Raw genomic sequence first — 21,654 nt, 5'->3', positions numbered from 1 at the left:
CCAGGCCAGGTCAGGGCCTCTGCTCTGGGGCCCACAGCCCTATGCCTCCCCGTCCTAGATGGTGTCACACTGTACTCCACTCTTGGTGCAGCTCCTGACTTAGTTCTGATGGAAGGGTCTGTCTCCTCTGTTAGAGACAGTCCCCACCCTCACAGACCTCCTGTGTGTCTCAGCATCATCAGGCCCCTGCAGCGAATATAGCATTTAGCTCAATATTTTCTTGAACGAACTAAATAAAAGAAACAGCCTATAATATACAATCACAGGACAGTGACCACAACTTGTAACCCATCAGCTCTCATGCCGATGGGAAAAAGTGGCCTGACCTTCTTCAGATCCTTGGGGTTATTAGGAGAGAAATGTCAACCCTCTGCTGAGGACGCCCGATTCGGCTCTGCAGCCCCAGCTCTCGCGGCCCCTGCTCCAAGTGAGGGTCTGAAGGCTTCTCGTTCTCACCCTCACTTTCTGCTCTTCCCGCAGGAACCACCCACTGCGCTGCTCAAGCCGAAACCTAGTCCCCATCCCGGCTCCTCCCAGCTCCTTCCCAACCCGTGTCCGGGATGTGGGCTCCTCCACAGACCCACCAGACACTGCACCCCCATCCCTGCCCGCCACCCATCCCCGCCCAGGGTCCCCGCATCCCCACTTCCCCTCCACCGTCCCCTCTCCACACTGCCGTCAACAGTAAAATGGAATAAACCAAATCAGACCATTCTTTTACTCAAAACCTTCCAACGGCCTCCAGTTCTGCTTACAATAAAATCCAAACCCTTTACCATAGCCTGGCGGCCCTGCGGGCTTTCCTCCACTCAAGGCCAAGTCCGTCCCACACCACTCTCCCTGCGCCCTGCACTCTGGCTGCCGTGGCTTCTTTCCATCTCCCAAGCTTCCCACATGTGTTCCCCACCCTGATCTTCATCCAGCTCATTCCTTCTCATCCTTCAGAGCTGGGACCCCACACACCCTCCACAGAGAAATCTAAGGAGCCCCCGTGTCCCCAAGCATGGCCTCCATCACCCACCTCCTCCTTCACGGAGTCTGGCGGGTGGGCGGCCAGCTGCTCGCCTGTGAATGGGCCGCAGCGAGCAAAGCATCCCCACGCTGAGGACATGGGTACACAGGTATGGCAAGACAGCACAGAAAGGTTATGGGCCACCAACAGTCTACCTTCCCTCGCCTCCCCGGTCCCTCAGAAACACTCGAGTGTCAGCGACCTGAGCAAAGAGGGTCCTCGTCAAGGCTGAGGGGCTTCATGCAGACAGAGACACCCTCATGAGGCCAGAGTCCAGGCGGCAGCCATCTTCCTCCTCAGCCATTCACTGTCTTCCTTGTGGGTTAGCAGTGGATGGAGCTTAAAGTCCTCAGGACAAGACAAGCAGACGCCCTCCAGGTCACCCAGCACACAGTGAACGAAGGGTGTAACATCTGTAACTACTAGTTTATTTACCCATGTGAGGACTCCTCACTGGTCTGGGAGTCCCCTTCACGTGATCCCTGCTCACAGCACTTAAGATTAGTGGAGACTGTCTCATTTATTCCTTTACTTCTCCACCGACCGGCACTCCACTAGAATGGAAGCCACATATGGGCAGGAATCACATCTGTTTGGTTCCCTGCTGTACTTCCAGCCCCAGGAATAGAGTTTGGTACCTGAAAGGTACTTGACACACATTTGTTAAATGAACAAACAAAAAATAAATATCAAATATTTTCTATCTCTACTTCAAAACCTAGACTGTTTCCACGATCTGTCTTGTTTTTGAAAAACAAGACTCATCAGATGAATATTTACAAAGCATAGATCTTGGAGAAGGCGGGCACTGGGAGTTAGCGTCCTGCAGAAGGGGACACAAGGGAGTATCACAGGTCTACTTTGTAACAAGGTGACTTCGAGAACCAAAGATATATAGGAGGAAGACTGCTCAGGAAAATAACAAAAAAAAAGCCTATGACCACAAACTTCCTTTCGAAAGACACTCTTCATCTGTTCATTCAAACAAGACTGAGTCCTGAGCCCTGCCAAATAGCCCTGCGCCATTTGGGAAATTCCAAGAGAATACAGTGCAGGGCCCTCCAGGGTACAGGAACACAAGCGAGTAACGGAGACGGCAGCATGCCTGAAGCTCAGGCAGGGCATCAAAGCAGGGAGTGACAAGGCCACCCGGGGAGGTTGGGAACATTAAAAACACTGTACATTTACGCTTTGAAAGACACACTTTCATGACTGTATTTTATTTGACCCTCACCACAACCCTGTGAGGGGGATGGGGCAGGTGTGGTTAAGACAAAGAAACCTCAGGTTCAGAATCGTCTGTAACCTGCCCAAGGTATCAGGCCAGTCAGAGACTCCTGTCCGGGTCTCCAGCTCAAACCTGAGCTACACAAAGGCCTCAGAAACAGACGGAAGAAGTCAAAACCAGAAATTGGGTCAGGAATACAGAGAAATACGTCGTCCCCTCGGGGATGGGATGTGCAGGAGAGCCTGAGGGAGAAGAGCAGGGGGATGAGAGGACAGGTAAGACACGAGGGGAGACGCAGGCCGGCTCCCCACAATGATCTCACAGCAACCTCCCCATGGCCTCGTGGGGCCAGCAAGGAAGCGGGAAGGAGGGGAAGTCCCCAGGTACAGAGCCCAGGCTGTAGACCACCTTTGAGGTGATGAGCCTGGGTGTGTTTGGCACCGACGCTAGCACGCTGCCTGGCTGGCATCACAAAACCCAGGCAAGTGCATTCACACTGACCACAGAGAAGCAACCAGCAGCCAGCTTTACAGATTCCACCTTTTCACAACTGCCTAGCTCCCCACCCTCCTTCCCTCTTGCGTTAAGTACTTTGTAATAATGCCACGAACTATTCCCGCCCTCCATCCACTCCTTTAGAAAATGCCCACCCACACTGATCTGGGGCTGTTCTCCCGACCTGCTGTGGACAACCAGTCATTAGAAGCCCGAGGCAGCAGTGGCTGGAGAGTGTCAAGTAGTCTCTGGTTCAAAGAGACTGGGATTGACGTATACACACTACTATATACAAAATAGATAATTAATAAGGACCTACTGTAACAGCACAGAGAACTCTACTCAATACTCTGTAATAACCTGTATGGGAAAAGAATCTTAAAAGAGTGGATATATGTACATGTATAACTGATTCACTTTCCTGTACACCTGAAACTAACACAACATTGTAAATCAACTATACTCCAATAAAAAGTTAAAAAACAAAAACAAAGGAAATGAGGAAACTCATGGAGCAGAGCAGGACCCAACCCCAGGCAACCTGCAGCCAGGGCAGTAGCACGTAGCAATGCAGATAGGTGAGGGAATAAAACAGATGCTTGTTGCCCTAAGGTCTCTGTAAGCCTGAGGTTTGGGATGGGTTGTCTTGCACCGTTGCTGTGAAAATGTTGGTGGGGAAGAAAAAGCAACTCATCACCAAGAAGTTTCACCGGCCATGAGAGCCGGCAAGCCCGTGAAGAGGTGCCCCAAGTACGACACATTGTCACCTCCGTCAAAGAAGGAAAAGGAGACAATATGGGTCCGAATAACAAGAGCTGCCAGCTGATACACACTTTCCTCAACAGAAAGTTTCTGCAACACTAACTAGAGTGCAGGCAGGGACTCCTTTTTCTGACACCAGCCGGTAGGTTTTAGAACCTCCTGTGTGCAATGCTGTTCCAAGGGCAGGTAACCGACCTGGAACTCACCTGGTGAGGAGGTAAAGTCCTCATAATGAAGCCCTTTCAAGACTCAGCAGGTATTCGGGTCATAAGACAGCAGGTATGCTGACTATGCTTCAGTGGTAACTCAATACTTTTATGGTCATCATTATTATTAAAGAGAAATTCACATCTGAAAATGCATCTATGTGCAGACCTAAAAATGTCCTTGTGCTGATTACATGCAAATACAAAATCCTCGTGTGGATGGGGACGCTAACCTGCATGGCAGATGGAGGCTCTGGCTTCAGTGGCTACAGTCTACACCCGCCCACCCGCCCCCAGGACGCTCTCCAGAAGATTTCAGGGCCTGGCTCACTGTCTTTGCCCTCATAGCCAGCACTGATTTCCACATTTACACAGGTGATGCCCAACTTCCTTATCTCCACTGAGGTTGTCCTCCATGCCCCCTCCGCAACCTCTGCCCCCAGGCCCGCCCGGGCATCCCTCTAACCTCCCTGCCTCCCAATTCTGAACCCATTCTCCCTACCTCCCCTGCTCCCTCCTTCTGGAAACCTAATTCCAACAACTCTTCGACCATCCTGGGTCCTTCAATCCAATGATCTCACCACTCTTTCATGATCTATGACCCCTCTGAAGTCTTCACTTCTTTTTTTCTTCCTAATTTGGTTTCCACGATCCATCTTTTTAATCAGCCCTGTGATTGTCCCTCAATCACCTCCCTTCCCCCTGCATCATATTCACTCCATAAAACCCCAGTCGGGGCTTCCCTGGTGGCGCAGTGGTTTAGAGTCCGCCTGCCGATGCAGGGGACACGGGTTCGTGCCCCAGTCCGGGAGGATCCCACACGCCGCGGAGCGACTAGGCCTGTGAGCCATGGCCGCTGAGCCTGCGCGTCCAGAGCCTGTGCTCCGCAACGGGAGAGGCCACAACAGTGAGAGGCCCGCGTACCGAAAAAAAAAAAAAAACCCAGTCAGTTTCACCCTTAATTCAACCGAAAGTATTTATTTGAGCACAGGTCATGTGCCAGATAGCAAAGATTTTTTTAAGTTGTTGGTTTAAGTACTGAATAGATGTGAAAGAATGTTTTGTACATGTGCAACTGATGCTGTATAATAAAACAAGCACTTTAAACCCACTCACCAACTCAACCAAGCATCCCCAACCCCCACTTTACGGGGCTCCACACTATTCATCCAGTTCTCAGCCCTCTCTGGGGCCAATAGCTGGTGCGCATGCACCTCTGTGCCCAAGCGCCACGGAAGGAAGAGGAGCCTAGAACGCCGACATAATACTTTTGGAAGCACTTGGAGGCCTAAACCACATATTCCTGTTTGTAGGAAATGAAATGAACTCGCATTTTAGCTCTGCTGATAACTGTGTTTCCTACATACATTATTACAGCCATGTTGGACTGTTCTATCTCTGTAGAATTTAAACTGAAAGCGAGAGTGGCCTGGAGCAAACGCTCCCGGTTTCCCTCCTGCCCCCTCGCCCAGCCACTCCCACGGCAGACCCTTCCTCTTCCTAATGGAGCCCCTGTTTGTTCAGGGACCATCCACCCCGCAAATCCGTGTGCCCTTCGTGGGGGTGGGACCTGATGCTGCTGAGCCAATTACTGTGGCATTAGTCCCCTGCCAGCTATGAGTTTAGACTCAAGCCTGTGACCCAGTGCTGGCCAACAAGCAAGGGGAAGAATTCTGGTGGAGATGCCTGGAAACGGGTCATTGTTCTTAAAGGGACACAAAGCAGGAGTGCTTCTTTCTTCCTGCCTCTGGACGCTGTTCCGTCCAGGTACGATGCCTGCAGTTCATTTTGCCACTGAGGGGACAAACCTGCCATGCAGAGGACACTAAAGAGGGCAAAGCAGGGAGGGGAGAGCGTGCGGATGGGCACGTCACTGAGCTGCCGGGCCAGCTGGCTCGGGGGGCCACCTGCTTTGGGACCGCTTTCTATAGGAGAAAAAATTCTTCATCATTTATGTTTATATTTGGGTTTTCTGTTACCCATATCCAAAAACATCCTTGTAGATACTGAAGTAAAATCTGACAGAACAGGAAACAAATCCTAGTATAAGTGAAAGGTTGTAGAAGTTATATTCATCCCACTTCGTTTCCTAAGATGTATTATTTTCATTTCTTTATACCTATATGGTAGCTAGGTGCAGAAAGTAAAATTCTTAGAAGTCAGAAAGATGTTAACACTCTGTTATCCTGGACTGATAGTCCCCATGTAAAAGTGATTCTGATAACGATATACTCCACGTACCCAGAGCTCTAATTTTTAAAAGTAGAGCTACTTTTATCTTAAACATTTTTGACACACCTGTCTCAAAAGCAGGACTCAAACATTATTTTTAACGGCTATCAAGTGCCAACACAATAAAACAAAAATATATACACCAATGAAATATAATGTTCAAATCTAATGTGTTTTATATACGTGTATTTTTTTTTTTTTTTTGCAGTACGCGGGCCACTGTTGGGGCCTCTCCCGTTGCGGAGCACGGGCTCTGGATGCGCAGGCTCAGTGGCCGTGGCTCACGGGCCCAGCCGCTCCGCGGCATGTGGGATCTTCCCAGACCGGGGCACGACCCCGTGTCCCCTGCATCGGCAGGTGGACTCTCAACCACTGCGCCACCAGGGAAGCCCATATACATGTATTTTTTATGAAGTATAGTTGATGTACAGTATTATGTTACAGGTATACAATATAGTATTTCACAGTTTTTAAAGGTTATACTTTATTATAAAATATTGGCTACATTCCCTGTGTTGTACAATATATCCTTGTAGTTTAATTTATACATAACAGTTTATATTTTCATATATCTATTTCTTTCGTAGGAATCAAGTTTCATCCGATTTTTTAAGGCGATGCATAACTACTTCTACTTTTCTTGATCTGAATTGGCCTATATTACAGTCAAAACCACTCACTAGGGAAAGAGTTGGAGATAGAAATAGATAAAACAGGAGCTAAATGGTAACCTCTCCCGCTCCATTTCTAACAAGTAAGGCAGCAGAAAAGTGGTGCTGAGGGCAGAGAGCCGTCTTACTTACGTCAAATAATTATTATTAATAAGCATAATAACGGCTTACAAAAGGGCTTTGTATATATTAACTCAATTAAACCTCCAACAGCCCTAGGAAGCAGGTACTGTCCCACCACCAGGTGAGGGTCAGAGAGGTTAGGTCCCCGCCAGGACTCGAACCCAGGCAGTCCGGCTCCCGCACCGCTTACCTAAGTACGTCTAACGTTAGCTGAAAGTGATGGAGGAGGGGCAGGGAAGTACACCTGGAAACACAAGGTTTTTAAGTCCATAAGAGAGAGCTGGTAGAAGTCCCGGAACTAAATAGATACTAAACCCCTGAGAGGACCCAGAAGTTGGTTTATTTAGGACACCAGAGCCAGCTTGCAAGGGGAATGGCCTTCCTCCATGATAGGTTAAAAGGGCGGCCTTTCTATGAACCTAATTCCGCAGAGATTGAGACGGCCCTCCCCAAGGAGCTCTCTTTACTTCCAGAAAATCATCCCACTGTCCCCTGCCGCATCAGCAGCTGCAACACCGTCAGTCCCACTCATCCTCATATAAGAAACCAAAGGCCCCTCTGGCCACCGGGCAGTCACCCTGCTCCCCCCAAGCCAGGGTCTGCTGACAGCATGGAAGGGCCTGGAACTGCCAACCTGAAGAATGGGCAGTGGATAATTTGTTGCCTGAGTCCAGTGGGACACGATAGGGCCATTTAAGTATCATGTAAGCCTTCACTTACTCATGTGAAAAATGTCCAAGGCGTGTTAGGTCAAAAATACAGTGTCAGCCCACGTATAACAACTATTCATGTAAGACTGTGTTTATGTGTGTACCTACAAGACACAGAGAGAGGCTGCACGTAAGCAACAACAAGAACAGAAAGCATGTTTACCAAAATTTTAACAATGGTTATCAGAGGACTGCAGAATGTGAAGAGCTTTTTCATACTTAAATTATTTTTTGCTTATTCGTATTATTCAAATGTTTATAATGAGTATGTAAAATTTTATAACCAGAACACAACTACTATTTTTCAGAAAAAACTATTATTCATTTCAGAAAAAAAAAGCTGCCAGAGTATTTAGAAAGAACTTGTTTTCAAAGCCTGACTATGTACCATAAAAAAGAACAGCAGACATGACATCGGCCATAGTTTCCTCCAAACGTGTCTTACTTTTGAAACTTGAAGAACATTGAAGACCTAAACAATACGTACAGTAGTATCTTTGCCAAGACTAAAATGCCCTAAAAACAGAAAATAATTTAAATTTCCTCTGCCCAACATTGGCGTTAGACCTCTTCTGTAATAACACGTACGTTGTACATAATGCCTTGTAATGATCTAGGTGTAGAGGACTTCTGCTGTCTTTAGAGAAAGCTATGTTTCTCTAATTGTCATTTACTGGAAAGGGTAGAAAAATGATAGGTCGGGCAGGAAGAAACGGTCTCTGTCCAGCCACTCAACAGCTTGAACTGAATAGGAACAAGCAAAGGTGTGACACCTCTGAATGCAAAAAGGTGATGAAATTTCCAATCACCGGCAGGTTCACTTACAAGACCTGGTGGCCTTAGCACACGTCAAGTCCTGTTTAAACCTGGACTGATCACCGACCGCGGAGCAGACTCCCCTTCGGCGCACGCTCAGCAGCAACACCAGGTCCTAAAAACCACACGTCTTTTCAATTAACACTGAGCCAAAGACCAAGACTCCCTCAGGCCTTTGCATTAAGAAACAACCTAGAGGGAGTCCCGTGGTGGTCTAGTGGTTAGGATTCGGGCTTTCACTACCTAAGGCCCAGGTTCAATCCCGGGTCAGGGAACTGAGATCCTCCAAGCTGTGGGGGGGTAGCCAAAACAAACAAACAAAATTTATTTTGAAATGGCTCAAGTTCTTAAAAAAAGAAACACAACTTAGAGCACAAACAGCGTTCTAATTTAGCAGGTACCTGAAACTGAGCCCGTCTGCTGCCTTTCTCACCATTCAGAGATTAATTAACATTGCACTGACCCATCAACGTTTTCCTGTGCTCATTCATTTCCAGCCACTGGCTGATCTCCATTTCTTGTCAGCATCAGGGCACTTTCAAAGATACCTACTCTTTGGCTCTTACTAGAATTTGGGGCGACGTAGTAAGCGCATCTACACACTATCATAAGCTGGGTCTGCTGTGTGGCCCCATCTCACGTCTGGCGCACTCAAGCATTCCTGCCCCACTGGCCACGGCGGTCCTGGCCTGTCTTCTTATCAGGACCCACTGCTGCAACAAGGACGGACCAGCCACGTGTGACAGCTAGGGCTCCCCGGCCACGGCTGGCTTCTCCTCTCCAGCACGGCTTCTTTCTCTCCCCTCTTCTCTTTTCTGTCTGCAGTCACTGTTCCGTTTGGGGGCAAAGGCCATCTCCCTAGGTGTCATTTCTTCATTTGTGACTTACGTATACACATACATTTTGAATATCTATTTATTATAATTTTTCCTATTAATATGTAGGAGCTCTTTATGTTTGGGGGATATAACTATTTCCTCTCCTCTAAGTTTCAAGTTATTTTTCCAGTTCATTATTTACTTTTTACTTCAGTTAAAGATGATATGTTTGTATATGTATTTATTTTAGGAGCAGGAAGAAAGGAATGGAACCATTCTCTCAAAAGTAAGTATCTGCAACATGACACACGCACACACATACACACACATGCATACACACACGCGCACACACATACACACACACATACACAGAAAGACTATGTAATACTTTACTCCCACTCTGGGAGCTCAGCATAAGCTCTACTCTACCAAGCCTCTCTGGCCCAAACACATCCTCATCTTATCAGATACAGAATCCATGGAATAAAGAGGTTTACACTGTCGGCACCGGAAATATGACCAGACAGAATGAAAACACGCTAACCCCTTTAGAAAGCTGTAAGGAAGCAACATGTGTCCTCAGCTCCCCTCTCTTCCATGCAGTCCTGAAAATACTATCAAGATTTCACTGGAAGAATGTTCACCACTAGTTATAACAGGCCCTTTTCGGGGGATGGTAATACAGTTTTGGTTTTTGTAAATTTAAAATTTGACAACAGTGTCTCTCTCATTTTGTTTCCATGAAAAAATATCTGGGGTACTTGCCTAAGCCTCACCCAAGCCTGTCCTTACCCACAGCCCTCTGGCCCCACTGGCCCTCAGCCTCCACCCCAGTCAAGGTTTCCCCAACCTCTTCTCCCTTTTGTCCACAGAAATCGTCCTTTCTTAAAGCTCTTCCCCTTGGATCCAGGGGGTGGGTCTGACAGTGCACGCACACATGGGAGGAGAGAGGGCTCTGTCAGGAGAACTTAATTCGTGGTCTTGAATCTTTTTTTTTTTTTTTCTGGCTGTGCCACGCGCCATATAGCATCTTAGTTCCCCAACCAGGGATCGAACCCACGCCCCCTGCACTGGAAGCGCAGAGTCTTAGCCACTGGACCGCCAGGGAAGTCCCTTGAATCATTACTTTAATGATGGGAACTTCTGGCTGGGGTAGGAAGGCTTCTAGAAATTTTTCTAAACATCCATAGCGGTGGCCGCTACTCTCCCCCAGACTGAGATCCATCTATGTGGAAATCACATTCTTGGTTTTTCAGAATGCAAGCTCAGGCGTGCCCAGTGCTGTGTACAATGCCTGGCACATGGTTGGGGTTGGATAAAAAATAACTGTTAAACGAATAAAGGGACTCTGGAGCCAGCTGCCTGGGTTCAAATCCTGACTCTGTCACTTACTAGCTGTGCAACCGTAGGCAACGTTCTCAACTGCTCTGGGTCTTATTGGTAAAATGGGGATAATAACATTCCCTATCCCACTTGGGAGAGGATTAAATGCATCAACACATGTGAAGTGTTTCTGCGGTACTTGGCACATGGAAAGCGCTGATTAAATGCTACTTATTATTATTACAAATAAGAAAGTATGTCACCAAAAGGAATCAAGATGTACAAAAAGCTGCTGGTGTTCTCAACGTTATTTAGTATCAATATCACTTAGTGAGAGAGATCAGGCAGAACGCAGATAAGTAGAATACAAAACCAAAGGCTATAAATGCCAAATGGAAGGCACAAAATGCTATGGGAATTCTGAGGAAAGATCATTTCAGCGAAAAGGGACGAAGACACTTTGTGTGAAGATGTAATATACCTCTGCCGGCTCCTGGAAGAATTTTACATGACAGGTTGGATGACACCTCTGGGAAAAGGGACGGCATATTAGTTTGGGTTCTCCGAAAAGCAGACACCAAGACAGGAGTGGACACGCAGGAGGTTTACTGAGGGAGCTGTCTGTGAAGGATGAAGGGGAGGACCTGAGAAGGGAGGTCTGACCCCAGAAGAGGGGAGGGGAGGAGGGCTGAGGAGGAAGAGGCAGCACAGGTCTGAAAAGCTGCCGGCCAGGCCAACAGGGAGCCCTTGAGACAAAGTCTCCCTTCAGAGGCATCTGGGTCTCAAAGGAACGGCCACATCAGTACCCCCGCGTGTTCAGTAACTGGCTGGGAGGAGCCCAGGAGGAGCTCAGCTTTGGCTACACAGTGGTGGTGAATCCAAGGGCAGCATTGGGAGCAACGGCCAGTGGTGCTCCCCGGAGCACAGCTGATCTGAATGCTCACCCTCACAGCTCCCACAGCTGGGCACAAGCATCGTCCCTAGTACCTCCTGTGCCCTTGAAAGCCAGGTTGAGCCTCAATAAATAAATGACATCACTGAAACTCAAACACAAGACAACATCAACGGGTTCCTTATCTTTTTCAAAAGGAATTTTTTTTTAACTAAACCACAGTTGCAAAATCAAAGTACATATTTACTGTTAAAGATTACAACTACTTTTAAAATAGTGTTCAGTATCTTTCAGACGTGGTTTCAGTTTCTAAAACAACATAAAGGACATAAAATCGTTATGAAACATCTCTTTGCTAAATATCAAAGTTAAAATTCTGGAATGAGGATTCAGAACTAATGCAGAAACAAAGCTCTGCTAAGAACCTAGAGGGTAATAAATCCTTAAGACAGCAATTTGATCAAATGAGAATACGAGAAAACATTTGCAAAAGCGTGAAGTGCTACATGAATGTGAGCTATGGATACAGTCAAGTTACGTCTTAGGTGGGGTTAAGTCACGTGAAAGGTAAAAATGGAGAAAATCACAATTACCCTTAAACATGAGCGGCACACCCAGCAGGGAAGATGTTCCCACAGTGACAGACATGAAGGAAAGAAGACCTCTGAGGACACAGCGAAGTCCCTTGTCCCTCCTCATGCCGCCAGGCAGGCACATGGTCGCTGAGTGGAAGGGCAGGCAGCATCCACATCACTTAAACTGTGCCCATTTTATTTATATAGATACACATCATATATATTTATATTTATATATATATAAATATATATACACATACACACACAGACCCATCCATCCTCAATCTGTAATTTCCCAGTCTCTTCCTGGCATATTAATGTGTACTCTTCCCATTGCAAGGCCCAGAAATCTTATATGACTCAAGCCGGCTAGAGCAAAAACAGGGTGCTCCAGGCTCCTACAACTGAGAAGCTCGGGGTGGGGATGGCACAGACAGGGCTGAGCCCCTCAGCTCACACAGGGTCCACGGACACTCCTCACTCTCCATCTCTCCACTCTGCTTCCCTCTGACTGTGAATTCAATTTGAGGTGTGTGCTCCCCACATGGAGGGAAAGATGAACACTGGCAGCCCAGGCTACATCCTCCTGGTCTGTAATCCAAATGCATGGGAGCTCTCACCCGCCAGGAATTCATGTTTCAAACCTCAGGGAGACTGGGACTCCTGGACTATCACCGAGGGAAGGCACTGGATTTGGTGGCTCCTCTGCTTAAAACTCTTCCCCGGATTCCAAACGTCCACCCATGGCACAGGGTAAAGGACAGTGTGCACTTAGCCACGTGGTGGCCACACCATCACCTCTGCACAAGCTCCTCTCTCGGCAGTCCCCTTGCCCCCAGCCTGCCCACCTGGGAAACCCGTGTTCATTACTCCAGACCCACCTCAGCCCCGCACCCCTAAGGAAGCACTGGCAGCCTCTCCAAGGGGCCCTTCTGCTGTGCCTCCTCTACACCTGCAGCCACCTGTACAGTCCCACCCACCACACGCACTCCCCCACCCCTACCCCATCCCCACACCCCAGCACTAACATCCTCGTGGTAAATGCAGCTGTTTACCTGTCTGTCTCCCCTAACAAACAGTAAATCCTGGGCTTGTGCCTTATTGATCTCTGAAGACACAGCCCTACCAAGCAGACACACACACACACACACACACACACACACACACACACACACACACACACACACGGACTCAAAAAAATGTACGTGAAACTGAATTTTTTAAAAATCCAAGAACAAGATAGTTGCTTACTACATTTATATATTAATTATTCTTGATTTTACAGTAGAGTAACATATTCCTTCTTTTAAAAATAATTTTAAAATTTAAATTGAATCAATTTGCTATTTTGAAAGCAATAAACTGTTCTCTAGTTTCATCTGTGGCACTTAGAGACCAAAGATCAGTGCTCTAAACAGCTAGTAAAAGTATTTATGTCCATCTGCAAATAAAGCACTTACAAACAAAATAAAAGTACAAATTATAAAAGTTTACATCAAAATATTCCAGACCTACCAATTATCTCTCTTCCCAGAATAAAAGGTCAAAGGCAACCTTTTCTAGTTATCTCAAACAAAACATCTGAGCTCAGTCAGACTTTTATCCTAGGTCCACCTTTCTCACTTCAGAAGGCTAGACAATTTCAAGCACTAGGAGCAGGGACGGCGTATTTGTGTGACATATATGTGTCCAAAGTTCATTTTACATTCCAGAAGTTACAGATATAAAATGTTACTAACCGGTGAAAAATGAGCAAAGGAAGCATTAGGGCAAAATCGCTTTAATTAAGACGAGGTCAACTGAGAGAAACCATCCCAAGACTGTCTGAAGGGCCTGGAGTTATACCCCCAGCTTTGCTCTGGTTGCAGAATGTCCATGTGGCACTAATGTCCATGCAAATATTTTACCACCTGTAAGGCCTGCCAAGGGCACGGAGAGGTCAGTGAACACGAAAACACAGAAGGAGTCTTTTTATCTTCTGCCATGTTCAAGTCAAATATGGCCTCAAGTCTCCCTAGAAGAATACGGTAAAGCAGACTAGGCAGAGAGCAGCAAAACTCAAAGCAACATTTCTGGGAGACGCGCAAAAACTACTTGGCTTTTGTTTACAAGTTAACATTCACTCTGGTGGGTAAATATATTTTCTGGTATGTAAATATGCTTGCGTCAGGTAACTAGCAAAAGCTCGACACGGGCTGTATAATCCTATGACCCCCACCTCTGCCCCTTAGAGACAGGGAGCTGGCAGACAAGGAGCCCACCTCCGGGAGCCTCAGTCTCCCCATCTCGAGGTCGGGGGTGGGAACACTACCTTCATCACAGGTTGTAGGACGATCCAGTGAGATCACAATGCTAATAACCATGCCATAGCTTTCTAACCCCTCATTAAGCTCCAGACACCACATCCAGCACCTCCCAGACAGTTCCATTTGTATCTCACCTTCTTCTCAAACTCAACACACATCAGCACCAAACTCATCTTGCTCTGTCGTTAGCCAGAGTCTCCTCCCAACTCTTCTGGCTCTATCCAAGACACCTCCACTCCCCCAAATACCTAACACCAATTATCAAATTCTAACAACGCAGTTTATTGCTAGTCAGATTGCAAAGGAAGTGGCCGCCTCAACCCTCGCTGCCTGCAGGGCAATGGGAGCGACACTGAGGACAGCACTGTGGGACAGCACTGTGGGTTGAGGCAGAAACGCAGCAGTCTGACCTCCATGGAATCTAATCCAAGAAAATAATGCAAAATGCAGGAGAAGCCGCCTCCCAAGATGTTCAAAGTAGTTATTATTTACACCAGAGAAAGAAAGAAAAAGAGAGAAAAAGGGAGAGAGGAAAAAAAGAGGGAGAGATGAAGGAAGGAAACTATTTAACTACCCAAGAAATGGTAAGCTAAATTATGGTACATCGCCTCAACAAACATCTGTAGTTAATAAAAATAAAAGGAACAAAACATGGGGAAATGCTAAAAGTAAGCTTAAAAGGCAACGTTTAAAATTGTAAGTGAACTTGTCCCTACTTAAAGCAACAGATGCACAAAAGGAAACATGTCAAAATGTTGAGTTTTGCTCTATGGGCATATAGAGCCTCTGTGAGCAACTGTTCTCTCCTCTCTGGTTCCAGATATTTGGTCTGAACCCTGGTGTCACTAGATTTGACTGGCCTGTGGCCCCTGACCCCAAACCTCTTCTCCTTCAGATTAATCACTCCTCGCCCAGCTTCTGCAAACCTCATGTTCATTCCTCCCTGAGAATCGCTTGTCCTGCCACAGGGTCCTTCGTGGCCCCGCCCCTCCTCTCCAGGCCTCAGCCCCTGTCTGTTCCTTCGTCACCAGTCTTCTCAGTGTCTCCCTGCCTTCCCACTGGCCCCGTCCATTTATCCTGGCCCTGCCGGCAGAGAGGCAGTGCTTGAATATTACCATTCGACCTGCTAAGAATTCTCCAATGGGCCCTCTCACCTGCAGGATAAGATCTGAGCTTCTAACTGCGGCAAACAAGGCCCTTTCTGATCTGGCCCCAACCTGCCTCAGCTCCTACCGGTCAGGCCACCTCTCCTCCCCTCCCCCATGACCCCGAAGTCCAACTCGCTGTCCTGCCCTTACCCCTGGCCTACACACCACTTTGGTGACTGCTCTGACACTGTGGACGCCCTCAGGGCCAGGGTTCCAGCACCCAATCCTCAGTGCCCGAGGTTCCTCAACCTCCCGCATCATCACTGTGTATTTCCACCACCAGCTCCTCCCCACCTCGGCCCGAAATGCTCTCCCCCTCGACTCTCCCCAAGTCTAACCCTGCTCTGTCCAGCATGCCGCTGGCTACCTGTGGCTCCTGAGCTCTCGAAATGCCACTGGCCCGACCGGAGACGTGCTGCACACGTACAGTACACATGGGATTTCAAAGACTTGCTATCAAAAAATGATGGAAAAAACTGAACATTTTACTTTCATTACCTGTTGATTTAACACATATTAGATGTATGGGGTTAAAAATATATAGATATTAGTAAAATTAATTTCACCTGTTTCTTTTTACTTTTTTAGATGTGGCTACCAGAGCATTTTTAATCACACCTGTGGCTGACATCTATTTCTATTGGACAGAACAAGTCTAACCATTCTTCAGGGTCTCCTTCAAGATGCCCCTATCTTTGTTCTTAATGATCTTTTCTGCCCCTAGAAATCCTATAATGGAGTCCACCGTATATAAGCCACTATTTAATTACATAGCACACTACGTGCTTACTGGTATTTTACATCTATTCTTCCTGCCACATCAATACCATTTCTAAATCCTATTTGGGGACTCACAGTAGGCACTCAACTTGTAATTAGACATGGAATCTTTGCTGCAGCAAGACAGCAGTTTACAGAATGATTTTTTAGTTTTGTTTTGTTTACTTATTTATTTTCCCAAGGATGATTTCAACAATGTAAGGAGACCTGGGAGTCAGGGGACCTATCAGCTCTTTGTTCTTCCTCTAAATTACATAATACATACACAACGTTGAGTGCATGGCTTGGCCCCCAGTAAGCCCTGCCTGTGTCTCAGTTTCCCCTCCCCCTTTAAAATAAAGTTAAGGGCTTCCCTGGTGGCACAGTGGTTGAGAGTCCGCCTGCTGAGGCAGGGGACACGGGTTCGTGCCCCGGTCCGGGAAGATCTCACATGCCGCAGAGCGGCTGGGCCCGTGAGCCATGGCCGCTGAGCCTATGCTCCACAATGGGAGAGGCCACAACAGTGAGAGGTCCGCATACCACAAAAAAATAAAATTAAATTAAATTAAAATTAAATAAAATAAAGTTAATAATACCAGGCCAATCTACAATATATAGGCAGGTCAAAGTAGCTAAGCAAGTTCTAACTGGAGTCATTACCATGATATGAAGAAATACTCTACCTTTCACAGCTAACTGTATCTTTCTCAGCCAGCTGTCTTAAATACAGACTAATTTTTATGAAGAGGGAGCAAATCCATCACAATTATTAAAATAAGAAAGGAGAAGGGACAACCTACCAAAACGCTTGTCCCATCCTACTAACGACAGGAAAACAGTAATGACAGAGGAAACTGTTACATGTCCACTCCAAGCTGAAGTGGCTTATACATCACACTCCCAATAACCTTTATGAGGCAGACATCACCATACCCATTTACAGAGTAAAGAAACAGATTCAAAGACAGGCTGAGTAATTGGTCCAAACTCATGCAGCTGCAGGCTACAAATCCAGGTCAAGTGCTATTAACTTTGTATGTAATAAAAAATAACATCGTTATTATCACTGGAAAATATATGAAAAGCAAGAGTATTATCAAAATATACAAATAAAAATACAATAATAATTTCTATTCATTTCCTTCAAATAGTTTCTTTTTTTTTTTTGCAAATATACTTTTTTCTCCCAGTTTTATGGAGACATAACTGACATGTAGCACTGTATAAGTTTAAGGTGCACAGCATAATGATTTGACTTACATACACCATGAAATGATTATCACAGAAAGTCTAGTGAACATCCATCATCTCGTATAGATACAAAACGAATGAAATAGGAAAAAAAACGTTTTTCCTTGGGATGAGAATGCTTAGGATTTACTCGTTTAACAACTTCCATATGCAACATACAGGAGTGTTAATTACAGTTACCATGCTGTACATTACATTCCTAGGACTTATTTTATAACTGGACGTGTGTACCTTTTGACTAACTTCATCCAATCATCCCCCCACACCCTGCCTCTGGTAACCACAAATCTGGTCTCTTCTTCTTTTTCTTTTTAATTTTTATTTGTGTATGGTTGATTTACAATGTTGTGTTAGTTTCTGCTGTACAGCAAAATGAATCAGTTATACATATACATATACATATATCCCCTCTTTTTTAGATTCTTTTCCCATATAAGTCATTCCGGAGTATTGAGTAGAGTTCCCTGTGCTATACAGTAGGTCCTCATTAGTTATCTATTCTACATATAGTAGTGTGTATATGTCAACCCCAATTCAAATAGTTTCTTGATCTTAGCTAAATCCTATTTTTCAGATGAAAAGGACTTTTTTCCTAGTAGACTTTTCCTTAAAGTAGCAAACCAGTAGGATATGCGACGTGGTGGGACTAGTACGTTGCTGTACTATTTTTCTTTAAAGCCTTTCAACCACAGTCGTAAGTGAAAGTTTACATGAAACATTATGAACTAGAACTCCTCAGACACATTTACAAAAATCTAGTACCTACAGATAAGATTACAGTAATAAATGAAGTAAACTGGGCCAGTCCACCAGCGATGCATCAACAAAAACCAACATACATAAGGAAATATCAAAGAGCCTCTCCACGCTGCAAAACTGAGGTCAGATGGCTCAATGAAAGGACAAAAGAAAGTTCCTCAAAATAAGACACACATCTTCAACTGAAACCACAGAGCCTTGAAAACTAACTACTTTCTCAGAACAGTAACAATGTACTGTGTGTCTCTAAGAAAACGAACATCAAGGTTTAATTGCGTCTGCCTTTGCAAAATGCAGCCAACTTAATCCTGTAGACTTGGACAGAACAAAAGTTCAAGCTCTCTACCACAGAAAAAGTCCCAAGTATCAACTGCTTTAAAATACCACTCTACTCTCCTTTATCAAAAAATGTCCCTGCAGGAGGTGTTAATCAGTCACTACTAAGAACCCCACACAATGCGTCCTGTGTGCTCCTGGTATTTTAGTACAGGAAGTAGAAAGTTCAGTTTACCAAGAACACCAAATTTCACTTTCAAAAGTCTTGAAAACTAATCCCTCTAACAGTACTTAATTTACATTTCATTCCAAGCTGACCCAGACGGGCGGACTCTCAAGGAATCCGAGAATGTAAAAAACTTCACCTGGCAAAACCAGGTGTGTGGATTTGTTGTTTTCCTTAGAGGTACTTCACGGAGTATAAATAGAAATCATCTGCAAATTTTAATCTCATGAACAAGATCTTTATTTAAAATTCTCACCTATATGATGAATTCTGTTATACCGTATTTCCTCAAGTGACAGACACATTAAGACTCTGTGCCCTAAATCAGGTGATTTTGCTCATTTTAAGAATAAAAAAAAGACATCTAGAAGAAACATAAAGTATCTTTTTCTCAGCCCGCAAATAACACAAAGACAAGCCTGTCTATAGACAGCAAAGGTGTTTCCACCTTAAACACAAGTTAAGACTAAGGAGGTAAGAAGAGAAAACAAAACAGCATAGCAAACCAGCTACAGATCACAGGTGGCAGGGGAGAGGAAGCCTTGGGAACACTTCACACCCACAGGGGTGAGTTTCATCCCAGGTCAAGTGCAGGCCGACCTGGGCTCTGCAGAATCTCCACCCAGAGGGCTCATAAAAACGGAAGAAGGCACATAACCATCAGTGTCATCCTGACAATAAAGGAGAAGCAGCCTCCTTGAACCCAGGAAAGTCACCCCTCCCTCCAAGCAGACACGAGGAGCCCCCTTCACACCAAGAACACAAAGAAAATGAAGCAGCCAGACCCATGGGAAGAGAGACGGCACTTAAATTTAACCCGGGGCCACTTGGGGGCTCAGTCTGTTCGGGGATCGGACTCAAAAGTAAAAATAAAATTAAAGTGGAGGGGGAGGAGGAGATGACAGTTCAATTAAGTCCGTGCTGGGACCACTTGGGGTCTCAGTTTACTTAGGGTCTCGGACTTAAAAATAAAAACTAAAAACTGGGAGGGAAGATGACAGTTCGATGTGTGCGTGAGAGGACCCCCGGGCGTCCAGGGTTTGCTGGGGAGGGGACCGTCCCGGCCGCGCCCGGCCCCGAGGCCACCCGGCGAGAATCTGGGGTAAGTTTACACTAGAGGGCGACGGGCAAGCCCGCGGGCCAGGCTGCCCGCTTCCCGGGAACAACGCTGGGGCCCGGGCAGAGGGTCTGCGCCCCCCGCCCCGGCATCCCGCCCCGACCCCCGCCCGCGCCGCGCCTCACCCAGCAGCGCCCGCAGGTGCTTCAGGCGGGTCAGCACGTCCTTCTTGGGGTCCAGCACCTTCTGCGTGGACTTCTTCACATCCCCGTGGCTCCTTCGGGAGAACATCCCGCCGCGGGGAGCCCGGGCCCCGCCGGCGGGGCAGGAGGCGCCTGCGCCGCGCGAGTCACCGCATAGGGTCAGGCCGGCGCGTGTCTCCCGGGCCGCCCGCCGCCGCCCGCCGCCGCTACGGCTGTGGCTCCAGGAAGGAGGGGCGGGCCTGGCCGGCGAGGGGCGGAGCAGGAAGGCGGTGTCGACGCTAAACCCATCGCCCCGCCCCACGGGAGGTGCCGTCCGGCCCCTGGGCGCAGCGCACGCGCGCGTCGTCTGGACCCGCCTCGCGGGGGCGCGCCCGGGCTCCGAGGAGGCGCCGCGAATCACAAAGAAGCGGGCCCCGCGCACACGCTGTACTCCAAGTCCCGGGATGCACCGCGACAGAGCCCTCCAATCAGGCTGGCGCGCTTTCGGCGCGATGAGAGTCAGTGGGCCGGCTCTGAGCACGTGCCCCCTCTCCGCCCCTCCGTGGGCCGCAAGTGCTCCTGGGAAAGGTAGTTCTCCAGGAGGCGAGACCCTGAGACCACATTTCCAGGGTCCCGGTCACTGGGCAGCATCCGCCCGCCCCCTACCCCAGGAGGCCCAAGGCTTCTGTATCTGTAGTCTCCGGCCTGTGCGCCCACCCAGTTCCCTCTAGTGCAACGTGAACCACAGAAACTCACAACAGGGAGTGAGGGAGCGAGTGGAAATCCCGTTGATCATACCAAAATCGGAGCTCCAATTACACACTAAAATGAATGGCTTTGGCAGTAGGGAAGGGCATGCCTAGTCTCTGGGAGAGGAGGCCAGCCCCACTCCCCTTGGTTCCTGGGACCCGTCTTCACTTGGGATGTGAGAGTGCCTCACTGGCAGGTTCCTCAACGTCTTGCCTCTTGCTTTGTAGGAAGTGCATGTTCTCTGTGTTGTGCAAGGCCACCTAGCAATACAGTAGCAGAACCAGAAATAGAACCTGAGGGACCTTACTCTCAGGCTGGGATGCTTTTTAAGGCCAGGTGCCTGTAACCTGAGGCAAGACTTTGAGATGGAAGATGGTCTGGAGATCTGCAGGGTTATTTATTGGCATCTGGATCCTTTGATGCTTCAAATTTTGACAACATTTTAGCAAACACTTAAGCTGGCTGTTTAAAATCCATCAAATTGGGACAGCACAACTGTCTTTTCCTCATTCGGCTAAACTGTAACTTGGGGGAAGAGCCAGCGATTTACACAGCCTTCTAGCCTCATCGCTGGGCACTGTATTTGACCTCGAAGCACTCAATAAAAGTTCGTTAAATAAAATGGGATAAAAAGCTAAAATAATCCTACATATTTAATCCAGGCATGCAAAAAATATCTCTTGGTTGTTAGATCCTCTATTTTTCAAGTTATCAAATAGCATTGATAGAACTGGGATATATTCATACAAAGGAATGTTACTCAGCAGTAAAAAGGAATAGACAACCAATAAACCCAATGGCATGGATGAATCTCAGACCCAGAGATGGAAGCCCCACACTCAGGATGACAGAACTGTCCTACCAGCCTGGGTTCCTGGATGACCTCTCCATCAGGACCACAAACCCTCCAAGACTGTCACAAGAGTGAAATAACCTTCTCTCTTAAGTCAAAGCATTCTGGGTGTCTTTGTTGCAGAAATTTAGCCTGTACCTGGCTACACATAGTAAGTCGCAATATTCACCGCACCATTCTTTTAGGGGAAGATAACTTTCATTGCATTGATGGAAAAAAAATAG

General features: G+C 47.0%; 1 protein-coding gene across 6 annotated transcripts in view; it reads right to left on the bottom strand.

The window, feature by feature from the left end:
• The window catches only part of RALGAPA2 (Ral GTPase activating protein catalytic subunit alpha 2), a 281,841-nt gene extending 261,793 nt beyond the window's left edge, over positions 1 to 20,048 (bottom strand). For all 6 annotated transcript variants that reach the window (XR_009535079.1, XR_009535080.1, XR_009535078.1 and 3 more), the window contains exon 1: positions 19,831 to 20,048. Coding sequence is in view for 3 of the 6 variants with exons in the window: in XM_060122391.1 (XP_059978374.1) it covers positions 19,831 to 19,936 (106 nt within the window). In the remaining 3 variants the exon portion in view is untranslated. The remainder of the gene's footprint in view (positions 1 to 19,830) is intronic.
• Positions 20,049 to 21,654: the final 1,606 nt, after the last annotated feature.

This window comes from Lagenorhynchus albirostris, chromosome 15 (assembly GCF_949774975.1).
Source record: "Lagenorhynchus albirostris chromosome 15, mLagAlb1.1, whole genome shotgun sequence".
Classification (NCBI taxonomy): Eukaryota; Metazoa; Chordata; class Mammalia; order Artiodactyla; family Delphinidae; genus Lagenorhynchus; species Lagenorhynchus albirostris.
This window is presented reverse-complemented; position numbering and strand designations above follow the sequence as displayed.